The sequence below is a fragment of the Rhipicephalus microplus genome, chromosome 7 (genome assembly GCF_043290135.1).
Source record: "Rhipicephalus microplus isolate Deutch F79 chromosome 7, USDA_Rmic, whole genome shotgun sequence".
In the NCBI taxonomy this organism is placed as follows: Eukaryota; Metazoa; Arthropoda; class Arachnida; order Ixodida; family Ixodidae; genus Rhipicephalus; species Rhipicephalus microplus.
In genome coordinates this window covers 84,695,638-84,717,094 of record NC_134706.1, presented here as the reverse complement: position 1 = coordinate 84,717,094, position 21,457 = coordinate 84,695,638, and the positions used below count along the sequence as shown (strand labels likewise).

Below are 21,457 nucleotides of genomic sequence, written 5' to 3'. Positions count from 1 at the left end.
TCTCTGGACAAATCACGATACAGATTTAAAACCCCTACGTCAGGCCTAGAATCAGCATTGGCTAATTTGAAGCTGCCGTGGGAGGTCGTGCCTTGTCTACGCATAGGCACGCGATAGCACTGAAAAGCCGTGCTTTTGAAAAAAAAAGAGCAAAGGTAACCAGGCGACAATTGATCATTGTCGCAAGGCATGCGGGACGTATTTTCCTTCCGGGCTATCCTTTCTGGTTAGCTTCCAGCGCTTTCGCCGGGACCAGAGAAGGGAGAGAGCTATTGCAGCCCGCGACAAATCTTTGTAACTTCACTCGTACTCAATAGTTTATAAAAGTTTTTTGTGGCGGTAAATTCGCGAGACAATAAACTGCTTCAGCAAATACATTCTAGGCTTTCTGAGAGAGGTGTCGCAGGGACTCATTAAGCTTTTTTTTGTTTTACTAGCCGGAAACTCTACGCGATTTGGAAATCTATTTTATTGTGGTTGTTACCGTTTCACGTCTGGCACCTGCCAACTCCAAGAATCGGCAAGAAATAGTGCAGCTGTAGTAAGTAGGCGAGTATGCACATGCAACTAGAAATACAATTCTAAGAGATGTCGTTACATAGTGCACAGCAGAATAATTGAAGTTTGATGTTTATTTCAATATTTTGATAGTACATACATTCACATTTGGAGGCAAGAGATAGCAGTGATGAAATATATTTGTTTATTTTCGTTCAAGAAAGCGTATTTTATTTGCTCTATATATGATGTGATACGCTTGCATAATATATATAATCGTCATCACCATCATCAGCATCATCAAACTGAGTACGCTCACTGCAGGGCAAGGGCCTCTCCCCTGATCCGCCAATCAATCTGGTATTGTGCTTTCCGTTGCCACTATATACTTGATATATCTTCCACTGGCTGCCAAAAAGAAGCTTTGAAATAGTAAGTCCAAAAGCAAGCTCAGGGTCGCTTATGGGAATTTACTTCGTAGAACGTAAGGTCCAATGATACGGATGAGAATAAATATCACGTGGTCTTCAGATCCTTTGAAACTTTATGTATGGGCCGTTTTGTGGGGCCGACATCCCTGCGTAAAAATGGAGCTCGAGGTTTTTCTGTAAAACATAAGATACGAATATAATTTCGCATATTTATTTTCAAAGAAGCATGTAGTACTTTTTATGTTTTAATAAACTCAATATCTGAGCGTGTTGGTCAAGTTCGCTCATACGAACCGAACCAGGAAACCAGCGAGAGTAATAGAAGACGGTGATTTTGAACAGCTGTACAGGACAAACGCCAAATTAATTGCGTGTCAATAAAGTTGCACGTTGCACAGATATTTCAGGGCATTTCATGGCAATGTACCGTTAAACGCACAACTCTCAGACTCTATCAATGAGATGGCTGAGATAGCCTATTTGCACATGCGCTGCTGTTCGTTCTCGTGTGTGGGCTTCATTGAATGAATATTGTTTTAAGTCCAACGTGTCCTATGCGTTCGTTCCACATCGCTCCTTTCAATCTTTTTTTTTTTGCTGGCTCCCTCTTTCTATTGTCAAGGCCCTTTCAACGCGACAAAGTTTTGTGCAAATGAGAAACACATTTGCTTTTCGGGTATAAGGATACTGAATGTTAGACTACCCCCCCCCCCCCTAATTGTTTGATACTTACAACAAATTAAATGATTGAAATAAATAGTGACAAATTATGTCAAAAGAGGTTCGCCGCTTCTACTAGGGTAGTATAGTGAGGAGGTTACTGAAGGGGAAACACGCAAGCGTAGGCTCATCTCGACCTCCCCCCCCCCCCTATCCTTTCAAGGAGTGCACCTGATATTGATAAGCTCCTTTTCATGCTAATTTTGTTTCATATAGTCAGCGACAAGGTAAGAATAAAAAAAATACAGCTCCCTTTGCTATGAGCCAATGGTTAGGATGAGCCAATAAATAAAATCCAGTCTCATGCCCACCTACGCATCATCCTCACCGGTCGTCTTTCGATGCGGCTGAAAGTTAGTAATAGTGGCGCATTTGACGGGCACCGAAGCGGCAGCAGCTCGGAGCGTTTCGCTACACATGATCGCATTCAGTCGGTTCCGCAGCGAGAAGGAGCAACATGCCGGAAGCATGAAAAATAAGCCTAATGCAGCCTCATTGGTGAAGCGTATGCAGGCTGTCACCAATACTGTTGGCCTACAAGTATAGTTATGGGATGAAATGAACCATCCGTAAATACACTTACAAACAATACGGAAAAGTAGCACACTTTGGACTAGAAATAAAGGAACAATATGGATATAATAATCACTACTACAAACCCGCTATAGTGCTCCTTTCCTAAACACCTATCAGTACGTTATGGCTATGAATCACGAACTGGCCCGGATTTGGACGTTGTTCTAATAGCGACTTGGGGCCACGATGTCAGACTTTTTTTGTACTGTTGATGCGCGCAATTCAGATTCCGACATCCTTAATCCCACCGCAAGCTCGGCAATGCTGCCTGAATTTGGCGCGAAAGAGACCTACGCCCAGGGTAACCGGTATAGCCAGCATAGCTAGCCACTAATAAGTAAAGCTTAGTGAGCCTATAATGAAGTTTAGAAGAAAAAAAGAAGACTTTCCGATACCTTCTGAGACTCTCCTAGGGTCAACCTGTACTTCTGAAGCACTCTCGCCACTGTGTACGTAATTGCTAATATCGCCAGGCGCTCTCCGACGCAGTTTCTTGGTCCAGCACCAAAAGGTTGGTAGGCGATGCACGCCCTCGACGCTACGTTTTCGTCGAGAAACCTGCATTGGCAGATAAGTGATAGGCATTAAAGTAATGTAAATGAGGGCTTCCCCTAAATTCCTTTCCCACCGCCTAAATTCGTAGTGCTCCCTTTAAATTCCTTTCCCACCACTTTCTATACACAATATACGTGGCCGGGCTTGTATGCATACTATTATGCCTGCGTTACGACTCACATTTCTATGTTTTAGGCTCCACCTTTTGCTTCCACTAAACCTCACACCATTCTCTCACTTCTGCTTATCACCCCTTGCTGTACTGCAGTCCTGGGCGATGCCAAGCGGTGACGTGAGATGACAGTATACGGTAGTATAGGACAGCCTGGCCTCATCTGCACTCTGGGCCAGGGCCAAGAAGCAAGCTGTAGAAGCAAGCTGAACTGATGCTCTACGCTTACAATATCGCGTACGTCAACCCTGAAAGCACAACAGGAAGAATCCGGGAACTCCAATTATGTTCGAACTTCAAATAAAGGATAAGTTGAGGAAACAGCGTGTTTATGTGACTAAAACTGCTTTAGATTTTGTGAGTATGTTCGGACACAATAAATTGAACATGGTGCGGAAACGTTATTTCATCGCCAGTAAAGTGCTAATGAAATAATATGCAATGTTTATTATGAGCTGCGTGGAAAAAAAAGCTGATCAGAGGCCAACCATCTTGGTGTGCCGCCAGACGGTGGGCACAACTGGGACTGATTCGATTATTAATACTGATCTTCGATTCAGCTTTCATCGCTTCGAGTTGGTAAGTGACTGCAGCATCTAAGTGCACTAGAATTTCTGTTTTCCCCCCATCAAAATGTCTCTGCCGCTGTCTCAACCGTAAGGTCGAGTTCTGGTGCATACCGTCAGAGCTCCTGAATTACAGCAGTGCGTAGTTTTAATCGAATTCTGTCGTTATATACTCCTACCTCTCGGGGTCAAACTTGTGGGGTTCGGGCCAGTAGCGGGGATCCATGTGAATGTTGAAAGTTGGAGCCATGATCGAAGTACCGGCTTTGTACTTAACGCCGTTGTATTCAAAGTCGTTGATGGCACGCCTTGTGGTAAACCTGGGCAGGGAGGAGCACAAGGACAGAACATTTTACAGATAAGTTTTCTATCAGGACTTTTATACCGGGCAAGAGAAGATTGGTATCGTCATCTACAATCATGATTCTTGTTCATTTAGTTGCTTATATAGGTTAGACTATCCCATTGCACTTAGCTTCTGGTATGCCGCCCGGTCGTCAAATAAAATATCGGGGCTCGTTCAGTTTCACTTTTTACAGTATTTTCAACTACATTTAGCAGTTGGTTTTAATAACTTGGTATTGCGCCATATTTGAGGCACTTCTTCATATGAAAGAGCAGTAATTTGTGGCTTCCTCAGATAATACTGGATTTCGCTTTTTGTCTCAACGTATTCGTCAGGTTGTTGGCTTATTGTTGTTATGGCCATCATATTTATATTTGAAACTGCTACGTAAACTTATACTTTGTGAATTTATGGTGCATCAAGTGATCCCAGATAAAAATTGAAAAAGAAAAAGGTTAAGCGTGGCTTAAGCAGGTGCCAAGTCGTAAACACCACTGTACAAAGGGTCTGAGTAGCGAGATACGCTGACTTATTGTTGCGGGGTTGATAAAACCATAACTATCATCAAACAACTTGGGTTCGGTGGGGCTCCAGGGAACATCAGAATGCGACCCAAGGTTGTATTTTGTGGTCCATCTTTTCGCACACTACATAAAATACTTGACTTTGCTGTGCCGCGTAATGAACGTGTGAATTTCTGCATGCGATAATTCTGCAGGTGAGAGAATTATCACTTACTGTCATAGAAGAAGCCGTTGTAATCCCAATGAAAAGTGAGCCATTAGTTCTTTTAGTACGAGAAGCCAATGTTTGCGTGAGCAAGACCAAATGTTCAGAAAAGAATGTCTGTTGAACCCAGGAGGTCCGTGACGTTATTTTAAGGTGTCCGGTAAACCCGTAAGTCCAACATTGCCAAAATGGCCCCTTCTAATTTTTGTACGCTTTGCTGCATAGGACAAATAGGCTATGGCAAAGCTAACACATATTTGTTTTTATTGCGATAACAATTCTATGAACACTCTCGACTAGATTTTGCCACCGGCGTCGACGTCAGCATAGATGTCATGCACTGTATATGTGAACGTATCTATATATAATAAACCACAAGAAAGGAAATAGGTCCAGAAAAAAAAAGCTCCGGTGAGGGGAACCGAACGGGGAACCTCTGTGTCGTGAAAACAAGGCGTTAACCACTGAGCCACCCCGGAGCACGTCTTTCATTGTTCGAACGGCGAGCTATTCATATCTGACACTTACCACTGCTCACGAGCATCTCGGGGGGAATTGTTTTTTCTGCATTACCAGCAAGATGGCGCAATGAGCACGTGTACCAGCAGATGGCGCAATGAGCGCAATGAGCCTGCTCTAATCTCCTATGCGCACTTTGCACGGCTTAGAGATGGGGTGTGACGCTCTCTCACACACGCTTATCTCGCGGTTATGAGGAGGGAAGGATCGTACGCCTTGGCTGACCTCGGGCTTTATCTGGAACGATTGCGCAGTAGTTGCCGGGCGCACAAAGGTCACTGCAATCATTGCTGTCTCAATTTGCGAAAAAGCGCGTGCTTTTTAGACACGGCGAAGTAATAAATGAGACCCCCATTTGCGTGCATCCGCGCCTGTGTGCATGTTTCATGCGTCATTTTGGCGTAAGAAACGCGGGGAACGTTTAGATCTGCTTTCCATTCTGCACGTGACCTTTGAACTTCTTGCTATCGCGTTCATAGCTTCGCCTTCGCGGCAAACCTGTGACTTTTTTTCATATTATAGTTGTAAGGATATGGTTGCAGTTTTCGAGCACATATTGTCACGCAATAGAGGCCGTAGAGACAAGACAAGAACAGCGAGACAGAAAGACAACGACGTGTATCGTGAACGGAGAGGCTAACACACTTTGTCTTTCTCCTTTTCGCCCTTTTTTTGGCTGGCCACGGCTTGTCGGTTCATTACAACAGGTGGCATTATTCCCCTTCTCATTAAAGCATCGACTTAATGCTCATACAGAAGGGGACACGAGCACCACGTTGATTGGGAGCGTGACTGGTGCACGGATGACAAAGGTCCTCATTGCTTATTGCACATAATCTTCAATTTCAGGGGGCCCTTGATCAAACTTGAGTGGTGGTGAATTCGCCAGAAATCCGCGTGGTCCAAGTTGTCGGTAAGAACAATTTTGGTAGAGATGCTCAGCCTCGCCGCAGTGGAAGCAGAGAGAACGTCGATCTGGCGCACGCCAGACGTCTCATTACCACAAGGCCAGATGAGGTGTGTTGTTATATGGGCCGCTTGGACCGTTTTCAGCACAGCTGAGACTACGGTAGAATTGGGAATTGCAGGTATAACCGATTGCCCCAAAGCTTGAGCATACGATTTGTGGGGAAAGTTACTGGGTGGTTGATAATCCAGCATAAAAGGCGGTAATCTTAAGGCATTTTGGACTTCATCTCGGAAAACGCTGGACAACGAAGAGATCATGGGCTGCGAGGGCACGGACAACTTCTGAAGTTTTTCCCGAATCACTAAGCGTATGAGCTCTCGGAAAAAAGTCATATGGCCCACAAAATTTCCCATGTAGTCCGTATAGGTGAATTGTTGACGTACTATTCATACGACGAAGCCTGGTGCCTAAGAGTGCTTTCGCTGGTGACGACTTCTGTGAGAAATTCTGACACAGTCTTGGGCAGACTGCGCACAAGCTGGCTCTCAAAACCAGGTGACATATATGCAAGTAAGCATGCTTCGTCGAAGTTTTAACATTTGAAAAGGAAACACAGCTAGAAACAGGGTTAGCAGGACCGCAGCCTATCTAGCTTATAGACAAGCTGTTGAAGTTGAATGGACGAGACAGTTTAGCTTGTAAATTATTTACTAGGGTGAACTAAAGGACACTTGTTTTAGGCTTCATTTGGTGTTAGTACGGTACTCACGCTGTGCCTGGTGGGTAGATCCTTAATGTTTCATCAAGAACACTCCTTAAGTACTTCATTCGGGACGTGATGGCGTCGTAATTAATCTTCCCCTGTAATGAAAATTTGTACTGTGTTAATGTAACGAAATGATTATCTGAACCTCTGAGTTGAGTTTTCTCAAACAACAAACTCAAAACAACAAACTCAAAACAACAAAAAATTAGCTCATTGAAACTGAATTTGAAATCTGATAGCTTCGACGGGTAAGTATAGAAAGATGATTTTGATGCCCTGCAATGCTGCTTTTGCAGAAACTTTTCTTTTTATGCATATATATGTACGCATACACGATTTCATTTTCCGCTCATAGGCGCCGTCAATTTGGGATGATGAGCGATTGTTTTGGTGGTTTTTTACGTGGTAATATGAAACGCTTAGAGTCATCAATCAGTGAATGTCTCTGCCCAGGCGTTTCTGTGCGTGCAAGATTTATTGATACGGACAAAAAAACATGGCAGCGCTCAAGCGCTGCCATCTTTTTGCTGGTACCTGGCAGCGCTGCCATCAAGCGCTGCCAGGTACCAGCAAGAGATGGCAGCGCTTGAACACACACACACACACACACACACACACACACACACACACACACACACACACACACACACACACACACGCTGCAACTTAGAAATGTATGATTTGTGTATCTTTAAACGACAAATTAATGACATAAAAACCAAGGGCAATATTCTTCAATAAACGTATACATTCTCCTTATTCACACTGAAGTGTGAACTGAAAAAAATTGCTGCACTCACGTATTCTTCGACTGCAGAAGCGACATCCGCTCTAACCTTTTCTTGTATGTCTTGGTACTTGGCCAGAACGTAGAACACGTAAGCCATAGCCGCTGAAGTCGTCTCGAAACTTTGAAAAAAGTAGAAGGGTGGGTGCCGTTTATTTCTTCCCAGTCGCATCGCTTTTATTTGTCTATCTCCATCGTTTTAAAGCAACAGATATTCTGAAATACTGAACATCCGTCTGTGTATATACTCCTTCATGAGAGGCAATTTTAGGCAGACATATCAGTAGCTGCTGTTTCAGCAATATATATATATATATATATATATATATATATATATATATATATATATATATATATATATATATATATATATATATATATATATATATATATATATATATATATATATATATATATATATATATATATATATATATATATATATATATATGCTGAAGCAAGTAGATTTGATATTTTCGTTTGACAAAAAGTATTGCACTTTAAGAGATGCGAAGGAAGGTACTAGCAAAAAAAAAACTCAATTTGGACGTGCACTGCATGTTAAAGCTAAATATATAGCGTTGTGTGTCGTTTACACGTATAATAAATTACAAAATGATCTATACCAAGAATACCTAGGCGAAGTTTGTATATGCAGCAACACTGAGACAACTGTAGTGCAATGAAAAAAAATTAGAACAGAGAAAAAACCTTAAGAAATTATGACTCGTTCTATACCACATCGCGGGAGTAAACAACTTAGCCAGCCTGTTATGGCACACGTACAGCTGTGGCCCTATGATTTTTTCGAAGTTCTCGATACAATGCAAATGTGGCTTTTCTGTGGAATCACCATGGATCACAGTGTACTCCTTGGTAAGTTGGCTGTGACTTAAGCAATGCGTTCGCTGTGATTTCAGCGAGATTAAGGGGAAATGATGCAGTACGCGTGAAGCACCGATCATTTAGAACAGGCTCTGCGATAAACGCAAGGTCAACTCAACGATAAATTCCAACTTACGTTTACCGGACGCATAAAACGATTCGAATCGTCTACCAGGTGACATCGTTTTCATCTCTGATCACTCCCTCTCACTTCATTCTTTATCAGCTCACCTACTTCCCGATAGCTCTTAGTCATCCTATCTGTTTCCCCTGTCCACAACTTTCGGTCTACACGTATCAAGATGCTGGCCTTTTTCAGCCGGTTTTTGATTCTTCTCACTTCTTTTTAATTAAAAAATTTTTGTCTAGCATTTTATATCTTTATAACGTGCACTATTTTCTCTCTGCGATTATCTTAATTTTTTACGTTTGAACTTTGTTTTGTTTTACTGAGTAAACATGTTATTTTGCTTTATTTTTGTTCATGTATAAAATATAGCATGCTTTATCTCACTGTTTTGCATTTTTTATGTTGCAACCCGCTTTTATATTAATTGCTTTGGTGATGAAGGGTAACAATATACGTAAATAAATAAATTCTGCAATAAGTTTTTGTGCTACTTGCTGTGGATAAATGTTTCTTACGAGTTTCGTCCACATTGCGAAAATCCTGCTGTGTACACATCATTTAACGGCGCGGAGAAAGCCTTGCGCGACGCTCATTGGTTTGTCTTTTGGTGTCTTACTGACAACTGACGCGTCGAATAATATTCTGTGAGGTTTGCCATGGTGCGTGCTTGTGAGACATCACCAGTTGTTCGACTATGGCGCTCACGTTCAAGCAACAAGATTGGGTTCCACGTTCTCTACTCACCCGCCAATCAGATTAACAGTGGTGTTGAGCTCAACCTCCTGAAGTGTCATACTCGTTCTGTTCTTCGAGTCCTCTGTGCAGCATAGCAACAGATATAGAACGGTGTGATCAGCAACAACAAAGCATCCTTCCTGTTAGCGAGACACGAATTGGCTACACATAAAAAGAAATAGAGTTTGTGCTTCATGTCTTGAGAGTTTCAGATTGCACTTCATACGAGAAATGCATCTAACTTAGCAACCTTAACGAGATGAGTGGATAGGCTACCAATAAGAAACTGGAATAAAACACAAAAGAGTGAAATGATTACAGGAAAGAATGAAATTCTTGACACTGTGCTTGCCATTTCGGCATTTAGAAATCACGTGGAAGGTATGTAGATATATTACACGGAGAAAAAAAACAATGCATTGGGCTGCATATAAAAACGTAAATTTTTAATAAAGGATGATCGAGCGTAGCATTGAAATACTTTTAGAATCAAAACTAAAGCAGCTGAATTTAAGTGTTCTGTAGGCCAACTCATGCCACAAGGTCTTGATGCAAACATGCTCATATTAAATATGTGAATTTCGAAGTCACAAGTCGAATCTAGTTAGGCGAGTCGTTCCTCCAATTAAGTGTAGGTATACTCTTTGCACGGTAAAAGCCGCAACTGATTGCGATATTGAAAACGTGACCAAAACCCTAAAGCATTATTGAAGTTGTATAGGTTTCACTTTACATAAATAAAGCAAAATGTACGCTCTTGCTTTCAAAAATTAAAAAATAAAAATATGTATAGATTATGTTTTTCAGGTCCATTAGGTTACGCGAGTCTACATGAATCAGTGATAATATCGAATAGAATTTTGTAATGTCGTATCGTTATCAACCCGTTTGTACTTACAGGCTCATAGAGCCCATAATTTTTTCACAAACGTACAAACACCATATATGGGTTATGAAAGTTCCCAGGAAAGGCAAAGTGTTTTAAATGATACATGGCGTGCAAACAGGGACGGATGAAAGAAGCTTGGATCACTGTTTCAAATGAATATTTTCAAAATACCTTAGACTAAGGCCTAAATTGCCGTACTTTACCATACACAACAGCCTTTATTATTCTAAGTTTCACCCTACATATAGAAATAACACCGTGTAGCAATAATTATATTATGTGGGGTTTAACATTACTAAACTACTGTATGGTTATGAGAGACGCCGTAGTGGAGGGCTCCGGAGATTTAGACGACTTGGGGTTGTTTAACGTGCACCCAAATGTGAGCACGTGGGCCTACAGCATTTTCGCCCCCACCGAAAATGCAGCCGTCGCAGCCGGGATTTGATCCCATGACCTGCGGGCCAGCATCCGAGTATCTTAGCCACTATAACACCTCGGAGGGGCCACTGAGTAGCAGTGATAACGTACAGATGACGTACGCTCTACGATGTTCAGACGTATAAGGTGCCTCTGAGGTCGGCTTGACTATTATCGTGTGACGATGACACCTGATGACGCCGTCATTTGGCACCAGATTGCGATGTCAGAGTGACGTCACTGTGACTTCATGATGGCAAAAAATGTTGGGGACGTGTTTTGCCACCATGAAATCATGAGGCGTCATCATTAATCATGATGATTTTTGCAACACTTGCGTTGACACTAATATTCAGATTTTGTTATGATGGGGCATATAAAGTTTCATCTTAAGTGAAGCTGACCACCGGCCGTCAGAAAACTTGAAAGCCCCGGCATGCAACAAACAGATGGGAGACAACGGAGAGAAAAAAATCACAAAAAACAACAAACTTAGCACCAAAATGTTTTACGTATTACCTTTTATATTTTGTGCTGGTGACATTGGAAGTGAGACAATTCCAATTCGGATCTCTCTAGGAATGTAACTTTCGGATATGTCACGCGGATCGTCTACACTTTTCACTGATCAATGACGAGCGCAATGTTGGATTTATCCTACGTCGCCGCCCTACTACCCCAGGCAGACCAGAAAATTCCTAAAATACCCTATACGTAGAACAATTACCCGATAGGTGGCAACCCTGGTCTGTACACTCGAAACCCCCGAATGTTTGAGCGAAATAACCATTGCGTATTCTGTAACATACCATTGTGCTGGCGGTCTTCTTTATCACTTGCATCTAGCATGATCTGCAGCAGGTCTGGCCTTCTTGCCTGAAAAGACGAGCGTTATAGGTGAAGGGTGTTCAAATGAAACCATGAATTCCAAACGCTTCAGATTGCGGTTATTAGATAAACGCATCTCTAGTTTATTCATCAGTAGCTGGTGGCAAAATTCAAACAAGGACATTTTATATACGGAAGAAGTACATTCTGCTTGTGTATATCAGCACTATCTTATATGTGTATAAAAGAACATTCTATGGAGCTGAGTAAGTTTGCAGGTTTGAGAAGGCAGCTACATACCATTTGACCTAAACATTGAGGTTATTCTCGAAAAATTCTTACTTTAGACTACAGAAGAAAACGGTGCAAAATAGCAGCAGAACAGCGCTCATGGATTCAAATATATAAGTTCGTTTTTGTGTAACTACTAGTATGAGCAATTTATTGAGACAATCACGTCATGTCGCTTCCAATATGAACGCTATAGGTAAACTGTCGGATCAATTGTAAGTGTTCCAGTTTAAATCACGCTGTTATGACGGGAACCTGAGGATGTCAGAAATAAAAAAAAAACGTTCACTTAGGCCTATATTTTTGCGATTGCTCCATGTATGGGTAACCGTAATCGTAGTTTTGTAAAATGAAAAAAAAAATGAATTCACACATGGATCAGCCTGATGGAAGTATATGATCTCGCATTACTACCACTTTGCAGTAGTTAAAGTGAAATACTAACGTGCGAGGTTCTTGTTTTTGTGGCTTTCAAGTCTGTGAGTAAGCTATTGATTCTTTTGAATATGTTCGTCCCATAAAGCGCATTAAAAAAAGAAAGCTACCTGTTATCGAATTCAAATGCTAAGAGAAAATGAGCGAGACAAACAAACCGGCCCTGTCATCTATCATTCCTTCAATTGCTAGGTCTAAAGAAGACGGGGCTGATCCTTTACCTCGGGGTTGCGTAGTCTCATTTCAACGATCTTTTTGGTTTCCTCGCCGAAGGTGCTAAAGGTGAACGAGCCCAATTTTTCGTTCAACCAGAGAATGAGAGATGCAATAGCTGGCAGCGTACTTGTGCAATCTGTCAGAATAGAAAAAATACTGACATTGGTAAGGTAATATTCAATGTCATATACTCAAAAAGGTAATATTCAATATTATAGGCTTCAAGATGGCGGAGACTAGGCCACCACGGATGGATGGATGGATTGATGGATGGATCTGGCTGTACCCTTTAGATTGGGCGGTGGTTAGCGCCACCAAGCCGTAATACTTAATGAACCAAAAATTAGATTTATTTTTTTTTCTTTAAAAAGTGAGTTTGAGAATTCGTACTTTGCATTGAAGGGTTTAATTTTCACTCGTGCCTTGACTTTAGCCACCAATCAGATAACCTCCTTCTAGTTAAGTCTACCCGCTTAAAGTCTATTTTGCCCTCCCGGTCCCTAAACCCCAGTGCCCCTAAACCCAGGCCGCCGAAAGCGCGGAAGCGAAGAGGGTAAGGGCCTGTACACGCGCTATCCACACAGCCGCACCGCACGTGCTGGGACACCCGCCACACACAAGCGGTGGGCCCTCCACTCGCGTGCGGCAAGTGTCCCGACGCGTGCGGCAAGTGTCCCGACACATGCGGTGCGGCTGTGTGATAGCGTGTGTGCAGGCCCTCAAGGACGCAACGCTTTTACCGCATTTTCTGCCTAAAGTAATATTCGGTGCTTTCATTAGACACGACCGCACTCACGGGCGATCATATGAAAGGGTCCAGTCTGAACGCCGTGTATGACCTCGCGTGCTGCCTGCATGAATGGGTTCCAAGGGTTCCGCTGAAAGCAACAGTCGAGTCCGAAAGCTGCTCGACCAATGAAGTCCATGGCTAGACCTTGAAGAGGTTCGTGGATCGCCAACTCTCGTCTAGCGTCTGCCAAGTCGCCCAACGTTTCTAAGAACAAGTCGGCCGCTTCTGTGAGATGTGGCATCACCTGAAACGACGTGAGCAGTTTTGTAGGACAGGTCACGATGGGAAGCGTGATAAATATCACTAGCATTCGTCTAGTCTTTCTGTAAGATTCAGTTTCTATATTCAGATTCTATAAGTGCACAAAGCAGGCAATAAAAACGAAGGTATATTCGTCGGAAAATACGCTTCTGCTGAAAGGTCTCGTCCTACCATGTTAACGGTGGGCAGCAGCCATCAATGAAGCTTGTCAGAACAACCTGAAGCCGCCAATGTCTCTCAATGTCGTTTTGCGTATATTGAGCTTGTAGCGTACTCGCCCCATGGAGGTGCGAAAAGAAGGCACCTACACTCTTTGAAGTTTGGGACAAGACTAGTTTATTTTCCAAGAAAAACAGGCTTCGATAGCGACAACCAAAAGGGGCGTGGCTGCGTATTTTCCGTGGCCCTCCGGAGATAACGTGAGGCATGTTGGTCGCGTCTGAGCCGTGCGCCTCTTCATACGAATTGGTATGCGCACACAAATAAATTTATCGCCATCACCGGCGTCATCGCCCGCTACAAGCTCATAGGAGTGTGGAAGACGTTCGCGCATTAAAATATATCTTCCCACACAGCTGTTTCAACTCGTTTAACGTTATTCACTGATTAAAACATTGCTGTTAAGTGACATATTGTGGAGTCATTCACTAGAAGTGAATGTAGTATTAGGTGTATTTATGCAAAGAAACACAAACAATGCATTGACCTGTGGAAACAGCTGAGCCGTGGTTTTGCTATCATATCCAGCATGAATGCGTGGTGTGCCAGGGACAATCCATGTGATAACAAAGAAAAACTGAGTATGGTATAGTGTGTGCTTTAATTATTTGATGAAGTGACCCCACTTCTATGGTGAAATCAAAAGGGTGTTATGTTTTAAAAAAACGTGAGAACATAAACTTATGAATGACTAAAGCCAAATTCACGACGTGAGTGATTGAGAGGCACGTTTTAATCACACTTGTTGTCTTCAAGGACGATAACTCTAAGAGTGCACTGAGACCACAACTCAGCCTTCTTCTGATATCATCGTCATGAACTGTGACATCTGCATTGTCACCTTTGCGCATTGAAATAAGGTACTGAAATATCAAATTTCGATGCACTTGCCAAGTCTTTCTGAAGAGAAACATTATCGCACGTTTGAAAAGACTAATGCACGTAGACATTTCACATTTATTATTGATTTCACTGCACACAACCATGGTACAATCGCAAAAGTGCATTCTCGCAAAGAATATCAGTACACAAGGCATTATGTATGTCCGCAGCGGGACTTCCTGTTGTTTGTTTGAATCAGCGTCTCATCAGCGAGAGGGTTTCCATGTGTTTGAACTTGTCTAAATGGTTCGGTATTCACTGAAACATTTATATTCAACTAATTTTCGGCATCATTTCTTCCATAGTTTATCCTAGATGATGAAGAGCAGCAAACACAACGCCAGCAAAACTTTTGAGTTAGAGACAAATTCCACCGGACTTACGTCACGAAATTGTGGTGGTGCTCTCTTGGTAGGCAAAAGACGCTCTGCCCCTAAAGTTTTCTCATATACACTGGAGGGGACTCTGGAGCTAGTGTGTATGGGAGCTGCAACGCACGGCGCTTTAGCGAGCATGAGATTTCAAATGATGGGTAGTACACACATTTGTCTAATTTTCGTACTTCTGGCCTGCTTCTGGCTCCGTTTGTGTTCGTGTGGCTAGGAGCTGTTTTTTAACGAAAGCATAAATTAGCAAATGTTCAGCGTTTGCGCTTCAAAACCTGATTCTTTTAGGCTTATCATTTTGAATCGAGTGACAGTGTTCAAAAAGGGTTGGTTCTTTTCTTCAAAACAACACCGTAACCAGCAATAAACAAAGCCGCAAGTACGACTCGCCACCCGCAAGTGCGAAGATTAGGCAAATGTGTGTGCTACCCATCATTTCCCTGGTCGCTGAACGATCGCAGTGCCAGAATCTCCTCTAGTTAATTTTAGGAAACTCTATGGCTCTGCCTACCGCAGTTTCTGCTGAATTTTCAATGGTGCATGTGTCGTTCTTATTCAAGCAACAAGAAAAAAACGGTATGCCGACGAGCTGCGTCGCGGTTGGATGTGAGTCGCGTCCCACAACTTAGTTTTCTTTGCTGGCGCACATTGCAGCCCTCAGAACTTATGGCTTTCACAACGCTTATGGCGTCTCCAACGTCGTTTTGCTGGCGCACATCGCAACCCTCAGTGCTTATGGCGGAAGTTACGTGCGGGCGTCGCTATAATTTTACTCATTATGTCGACGTCGGCCTATCTGTGTTCACAAACATGGAATGGGTCTATAGGATGCCTGCGTCTAGAATTCAATAGTCAGGGGGTTCAACGAACCTTAACATAAGCATACCCTTTAACTAGCGTAAAAATGCACAAAAAGCGCATTTAGCACGTATTGTATGCTTTTGTTTTTGCGAATGATGGCGCAAGATTGACCGTGCAATGCATTCATGTGCCCTCTCAGTTTCTCTAGACAGTAAACTGCAAAAGATGTATACAAAGAAAACCAAGCAACAAATGCGAACAAACAAACAAATTAAGAAAAAGGGCAATGAGCACTTACTTGCTTCAGCTTGCTAGAAGTGAACGCTTGTGATATGCAGCCTCGCGTTCTTTTCCATTGTGACCCTTTGGCGTTTATGATGCTGTTTCTCAAAACAGTATGCTCTTGGTCTGTTCGCATGAGCATCTAACAAGGGATAAAAAGCTTTGAAATAGAATACGCTTAGAAGATTTGACCCAGTGACAACTTTTAGCAACAGCAACCACAAAAGCCTAAAGTTCATAGTCTTTGCAGGGTTGCAAATAGACTACGCTCTACGGAGTTAATCAACTAAGAAAAAGGGAAATTGACCATTGGTTTGTGCTTTACAATATTGCTCGTTCAGTACTTGGTTTGCAAATAAGCTTATACCCTTATGGTATCCGTGTCACTTCTATGTTTAACGTAAACGTTCATGGAGCTTAGGGAGACGCTGTTGGTCAGGTACAATGCTGTCCATGGGCATCTCACAGTCTGCGATTATCAGCACAAATTATTCAGTGTGTTCCTAAATAACGCAGCATTAGGAAAAATGACGCATTAGCTTGTTTTAATGGCCTCACTATACTAGACAGACGGAGGCAACGAGGGTTCAGAAGTCCCGCAGCAAGCGACGCGCTTTTTCTTACGATTGCAGATGCTCATGCCGTCATACTTACACCTCTGTCAGTGAAGTTCTTGAAATTCTTCACGAATATGTAAGTTAAAAAGTCCAAGTCCTTGACAACCAACATGGGAAGATCGCCATTGTAAAAGCTGTAAAAAAAACGAAAAAAAACAAAATAAAACCAAGGTTGACAGAATTAGAAAGTAGTACAGTGTCTGTTTTTTGAGACAATACTTAAAAAAAGGTGCTCGGTTTTCGGAACGCAACTGTTGGGCATTAGTTTATGCGCCGAGCGGCGTCGCTGTTGTCGGCGTAACAGAGAGAGCGAACGAGGTCGAAAGAGTGTTAATGCAGAGGTGTCTAGCCACTGTTAGCACTTGCAATGGCTCGTTTGGCGGTGCTTACTTGTGGCAGCGCTAGCATGCCCCACGCGTTCGGACACGAGAAGCTGTGTTTACGTGCAAAACTTCGGAGAAACCCTGCGTTAGCCGAAGGGTCACTGTGTGTGGAGTGCTCTAGTGGACTCTCATATACTTTGCGTAAAGTTTTGCTGAAATAAAGCTCACCCATTTTAAATTAGTTTCTGTGCGCTGCACCCAGACACCCGTTCCAGGTTTGAGCAGCGCCGGTGTCGTTGTAATCCGCAAAGCGGACGAAGACGAAAGAGAGCGAACCTGGAGTGCAGTGGGGGATGGAAGACACTGATAGCGAGGAGAGCGTGAACAGGCGAGAACGACAGTAGCAAGATTACAAGTTCCGCAGCGGCTACTCACGGCACGAAATAGTACGCGCCACCTTGTGATGACGTCATCGCTAAGGCATGCAGCGAAGGCGTCTATCGACACCATATATAAAATTAAAGTACTGCGGGAATGCAAGCATGCCTGCGGCGGCTGTTGTAAAACGCGACCACGAGCCGCCTACACCCTGGTCTCCCAATTATAACGAGGCAGTCGCGCCTCAACTTATCGCAGAATCGTGAAACCTAAATAGCTGTGCTCAGAACTCTCAATTGTTTAGGCAGTATCGTAATTGTCGGGGACTTTTTTTTTCTATTGCTGAAGCAGTAGCATCAATTCAGACTGCTCTGCCTAATGAGGAGACAATAAATATCGTTTCGAGCAGGTGACTCAGCTATTTTTAACAAAGTAATAAGAGCGACATTCGGAAAAACAAACGAACGAGTGAAGTAAATTGCACCGTAAAGTTCATTTTTAAAACTAACTTGCGAAGGTCTGTGTAGCTCGCCTGTGTACCGGGATGGATATCTATTAAACACCGTAGTAAAATCTTTTTTCGTTACACTGTTACTGGTGACATAAAACAAATATATGCCCAGTATTTGCGACCATTATTTCCTCGTAGGTGCACGTAGCTGAACTGAGTCATTTCGTTATTTCATAGGACCTTGATTGTTGTGGCATTTCACGTACAGCGCTTCTAGACTGCAGCAGTGGCCTGCGCCTTGTTGCAGTTTTGAAACTGATAGACGCGAAAAAATGAGCACAGTGTGAAATCGAGGGCTGCCGAAATTCGCTAAAAAAGTGTAGTTTTATATAATTTGTCTTCGAACACAATTTCACTTTGGATCTTGATAAAGTACTGGCCAGCACAGGCACTGTTACGAAGCGCACCGCCGACGAGGTTACGAAGGGCGCCACCAAACTCGCCACTTCCAAGGACGCCGGCCGCGCTGACTGCGAAGCGGCTCAAAGCAACGAGAGGCTTCTCTCGCACGCATACGTCGCCTTTTCTCTGACGCATAGGTCAACTGCTGGCAACGCGCCACTTGGCTTTTTTTATAGGCACCAAGAGGACCATTCGCGTCACCAATGTCCATCCAGAAGTGCCGCTAGCAATGATGTCAGAATCCTCCAATGGGGACCCGCCACTGGGCTGCGTCATGATCATCCGATTTGGAGTTGCTGCGCTTGGTTGCACCCAAGGACGAGTGGTGTTGTCACGCATTGCGCAAGACTCGCCAGACTGGAAGGCGCCGATTGTTTCAACGGGCTCGTGGGCTGAGGGAGCTCGCTGTGCGTTGCATAAGACAGACCGGCGCCGCCGCTTGATGACGTCGTTGAGTTGATCGCGTCAGGCGGGCTTGATCGCTGGCCTTGACACAGATTGCTTTTGCAGAGGCATTGACGTCCGGTGTCGACTCCGAGGCGTAACACATGCAACCCATACGTAGAATTCTACACACGACGTATACATGCACTAAGTCATTGTCCACAGCAGTGATCACTAAATGGAGGTCCACGGACTTTATTTAGTGTGATCCGCGAAGCCATTTTATATAGTTCACAAAACCCGTATATATTTCAGAATTTGGGGACCCTAACATCGCCTTTAAAAGTTGAACACGATAGCGATATCCTGCCCGTGATGCGTACTTGCACAAGTTAGTGCATGCTTTTTATTGTATGATGCTACTCGAGAAGTTTAAACTGTGTAGGATTACAATGTAATCTATGAATATGTAGGTAGCTTGTGTAAGTGAAACTTTCGCATATGGCTGCATTCGTTGTAATGCGTAGCATACTTTTAACCAAGTGCAATTACGCACGCGAAATGTTTTCCAAGTTGTATACCAACTACGTTGTCTTAAAGGGATACGCGCAGTAAGTAACCTGTGCGCCTTGTGTTATGGACGACCACCTTTAGAACGCGAAATCATTATGATAATCGTATGTTCTGGCGCCCCAAGCTAATGTACGCTTCTACCATGCATGCATTGCCACTGCGATATTACGCGTAGTGCATTGTGAAGCCTGCTTACAGGATGCATTATTTTTCAAGCGTGAGCGTTATTTTCGCTCCGTTGCCTAACAGAGGAAGCTATTTTCACCGTATTTCCAAGCAGACCCGTGCATTTGTGGTATAAAAACTGTTTGCCACGGAAATAGAATGGTTTTTTATTTTCGCTTGAACCCATAAAATTTGCTTGTTTTATTTGCAACTTTCCCGATTGTTTGGTCGCGGACAAAATGATAATTTTTTCCTCACAGCCGACGTACGTTCGCCACGCCAGAGTTTCTGCGCAATGAGCTCTTTACCGCTATCGCTTTAATAGTTTTTAGAGGCATGCTAAAAGCAGCACTGTCACGGACGGCTATTTTCGGCGACACCGCGTCACGGCAATTAACGGGCGCCGTACTCCCCGACTGACCGTGAGAAACGGCGGCACATGAAAGGGAACCGATAAGTGCAAAATGGGGGTGCTCTCCTTAGAACGTCGCCGCCGACAGTTAATCCTTTTGTAACCGTGGCGACGTCTGCAAGGTCGTAGAAGGCCGCGGTATACCCCGTACAAGGATTAGACTACAAGACGCCCGGCTGAGAGCTAAGTGGTTGACCGTTCTCACGGAGAAAAGCGTGGGAAACGCTCTGGTGGCCAAGCCGTATGACAACAACCCGACAGGTTGTCACTCTCGCTAGTTGCGGGCCCTCTCCCTATTAAAAAGGGGTGGGGTCAAAATATTTTTGGGGCGGAGTTTCCCCTCAATTAAACGCGCATGATTGGACCCAGGTAGAGGTCTCTTGTCCCCAAGGAAGAGAGCGAGGAGACACGAGGGGGATTTAAGCGCAGGATTTTGCCCTGCTAGGCAGACTAGTCGCTGACCAAGATGGTGTAGAAACAGATCAACAAGCATCTCTTCTAGAAGTTTTTAGTGTGGCTCTGTATCGGCTGGCCACCTAAACTTAGCCCTTCGTCTAGTTGTGACGCCATATTAACGTCTGCAACGTAGACATCGGGACTTCGCCTCGAGTTAGCTCAACCTGCTCGAAGTCACCTGCAAGCACTAGCCTCCCGGAGCCACCAGCGTTGCAACACCGCCGACATCGCAGTCGTGCCAGAACTCTCTTCGACTTCTCGCTTCCGATCGTCGGGGACGCAACGCTGCCGGTCATCACACGTATGCCTTCACCTGTTTATATCTTCGAACTTTCTCCTCCGTCGTTCTATTCTTGTTAGTTTGTGTAGTTTGTAATAGTTCTCTCTTGTAAGCTGATTTATTGTTTCTGTTATATATTTTTTTAGTTGTATTAAGTGTCGATGTATTTTGTTAGTTGTATTGAAGTGTTGTATTAGATCCCGTGTGCTGCAATATCATTCGAGTAAAGTTGTTTTGTTTTCTCACGTCTCTGATCTCTTCACTGTCTCTGCTTGCGTGCGGAACGAACCAACCTGCTGTCATTCCCGTCGCCGACTTCGCGCTGGCGACGCTAGAGTGGCAGCTTGTAACAAAACTGGCGTCCGCGACAGGACGTTCCGTACAAAGAGTAAGACAGTGAGGGGTGAACGAGAACCGTGCGGACAGCGTGGTGATAGAGCCGCACAGTTGAAGCAGTTGCATCCTGCAATGATTGCGCTGTTTTTATAGTGGCATTATAGTGACACTTGCAGTATGGAGTGTATGGATCTTGATAAGTGGATCGCGTACGGTAAACAGTTAGGCCTCGAGGGCACCGAACTGAGACAATGGGCTAAGGAGCAGCAGGAACAGGCGCAGGCGTTAGCCAGAGAAGAGCGGGCACTGGCCCGGGAGGAAAAAGAAAGGGAGAGAGAACGGGAGGAAAAGGAAAAAGAAAGGGAGAGAGAGCGCCAAGAAAAGGAAAAAAGAAAGGGAGAGAGAGCGCCAAGAAAAGGAGAGAGAGCGCAAAGAAAGGGCGAAAGAACGAGAAGCAGCAAGGAAAGCGGCTAGGGAAGCCGGAGAACGGGAAGTGCAGTTACTGCAATTAAAGATTCGCCTCATCGAAGGTAGCAGGGTTAGCCGATCCAGCAGTGAGCACGGCGATGCCGGCGAGAAACTGTCATTTGAGCGA

General features: G+C 43.8%; 1 protein-coding gene across 1 annotated transcript in view; it reads right to left on the bottom strand.

Moving 5' to 3' along the window:
* Positions 1-635: 635 nt before the first annotated feature.
* Positions 636-21,457, bottom strand: part of LOC119179162 (cytochrome P450 3A8) — a 33,379-nt gene continuing 12,557 nt past the window's right edge. The window contains exons 4-14 of the mRNA XM_075870048.1: positions 16,680-16,776; positions 16,042-16,167; positions 13,201-13,438; positions 12,410-12,540; positions 11,444-11,510; positions 9,335-9,407; positions 7,589-7,697; positions 6,792-6,883; positions 3,698-3,838; positions 2,621-2,783; positions 636-1,103 (exon numbers count right to left, since the gene is read on the bottom strand). Of these exons, the coding sequence (XP_075726163.1) occupies positions 1,026-1,103; positions 2,621-2,783; positions 3,698-3,838; positions 6,792-6,883; positions 7,589-7,697; positions 9,335-9,407; positions 11,444-11,510; positions 12,410-12,540; positions 13,201-13,438; positions 16,042-16,167; positions 16,680-16,776 (1,315 nt within the window). The 3' untranslated portion in view covers positions 636-1,025. The remainder of the gene's footprint in view (positions 1,104-2,620; positions 2,784-3,697; positions 3,839-6,791; positions 6,884-7,588; positions 7,698-9,334; positions 9,408-11,443; positions 11,511-12,409; positions 12,541-13,200; positions 13,439-16,041; positions 16,168-16,679; positions 16,777-21,457) is intronic.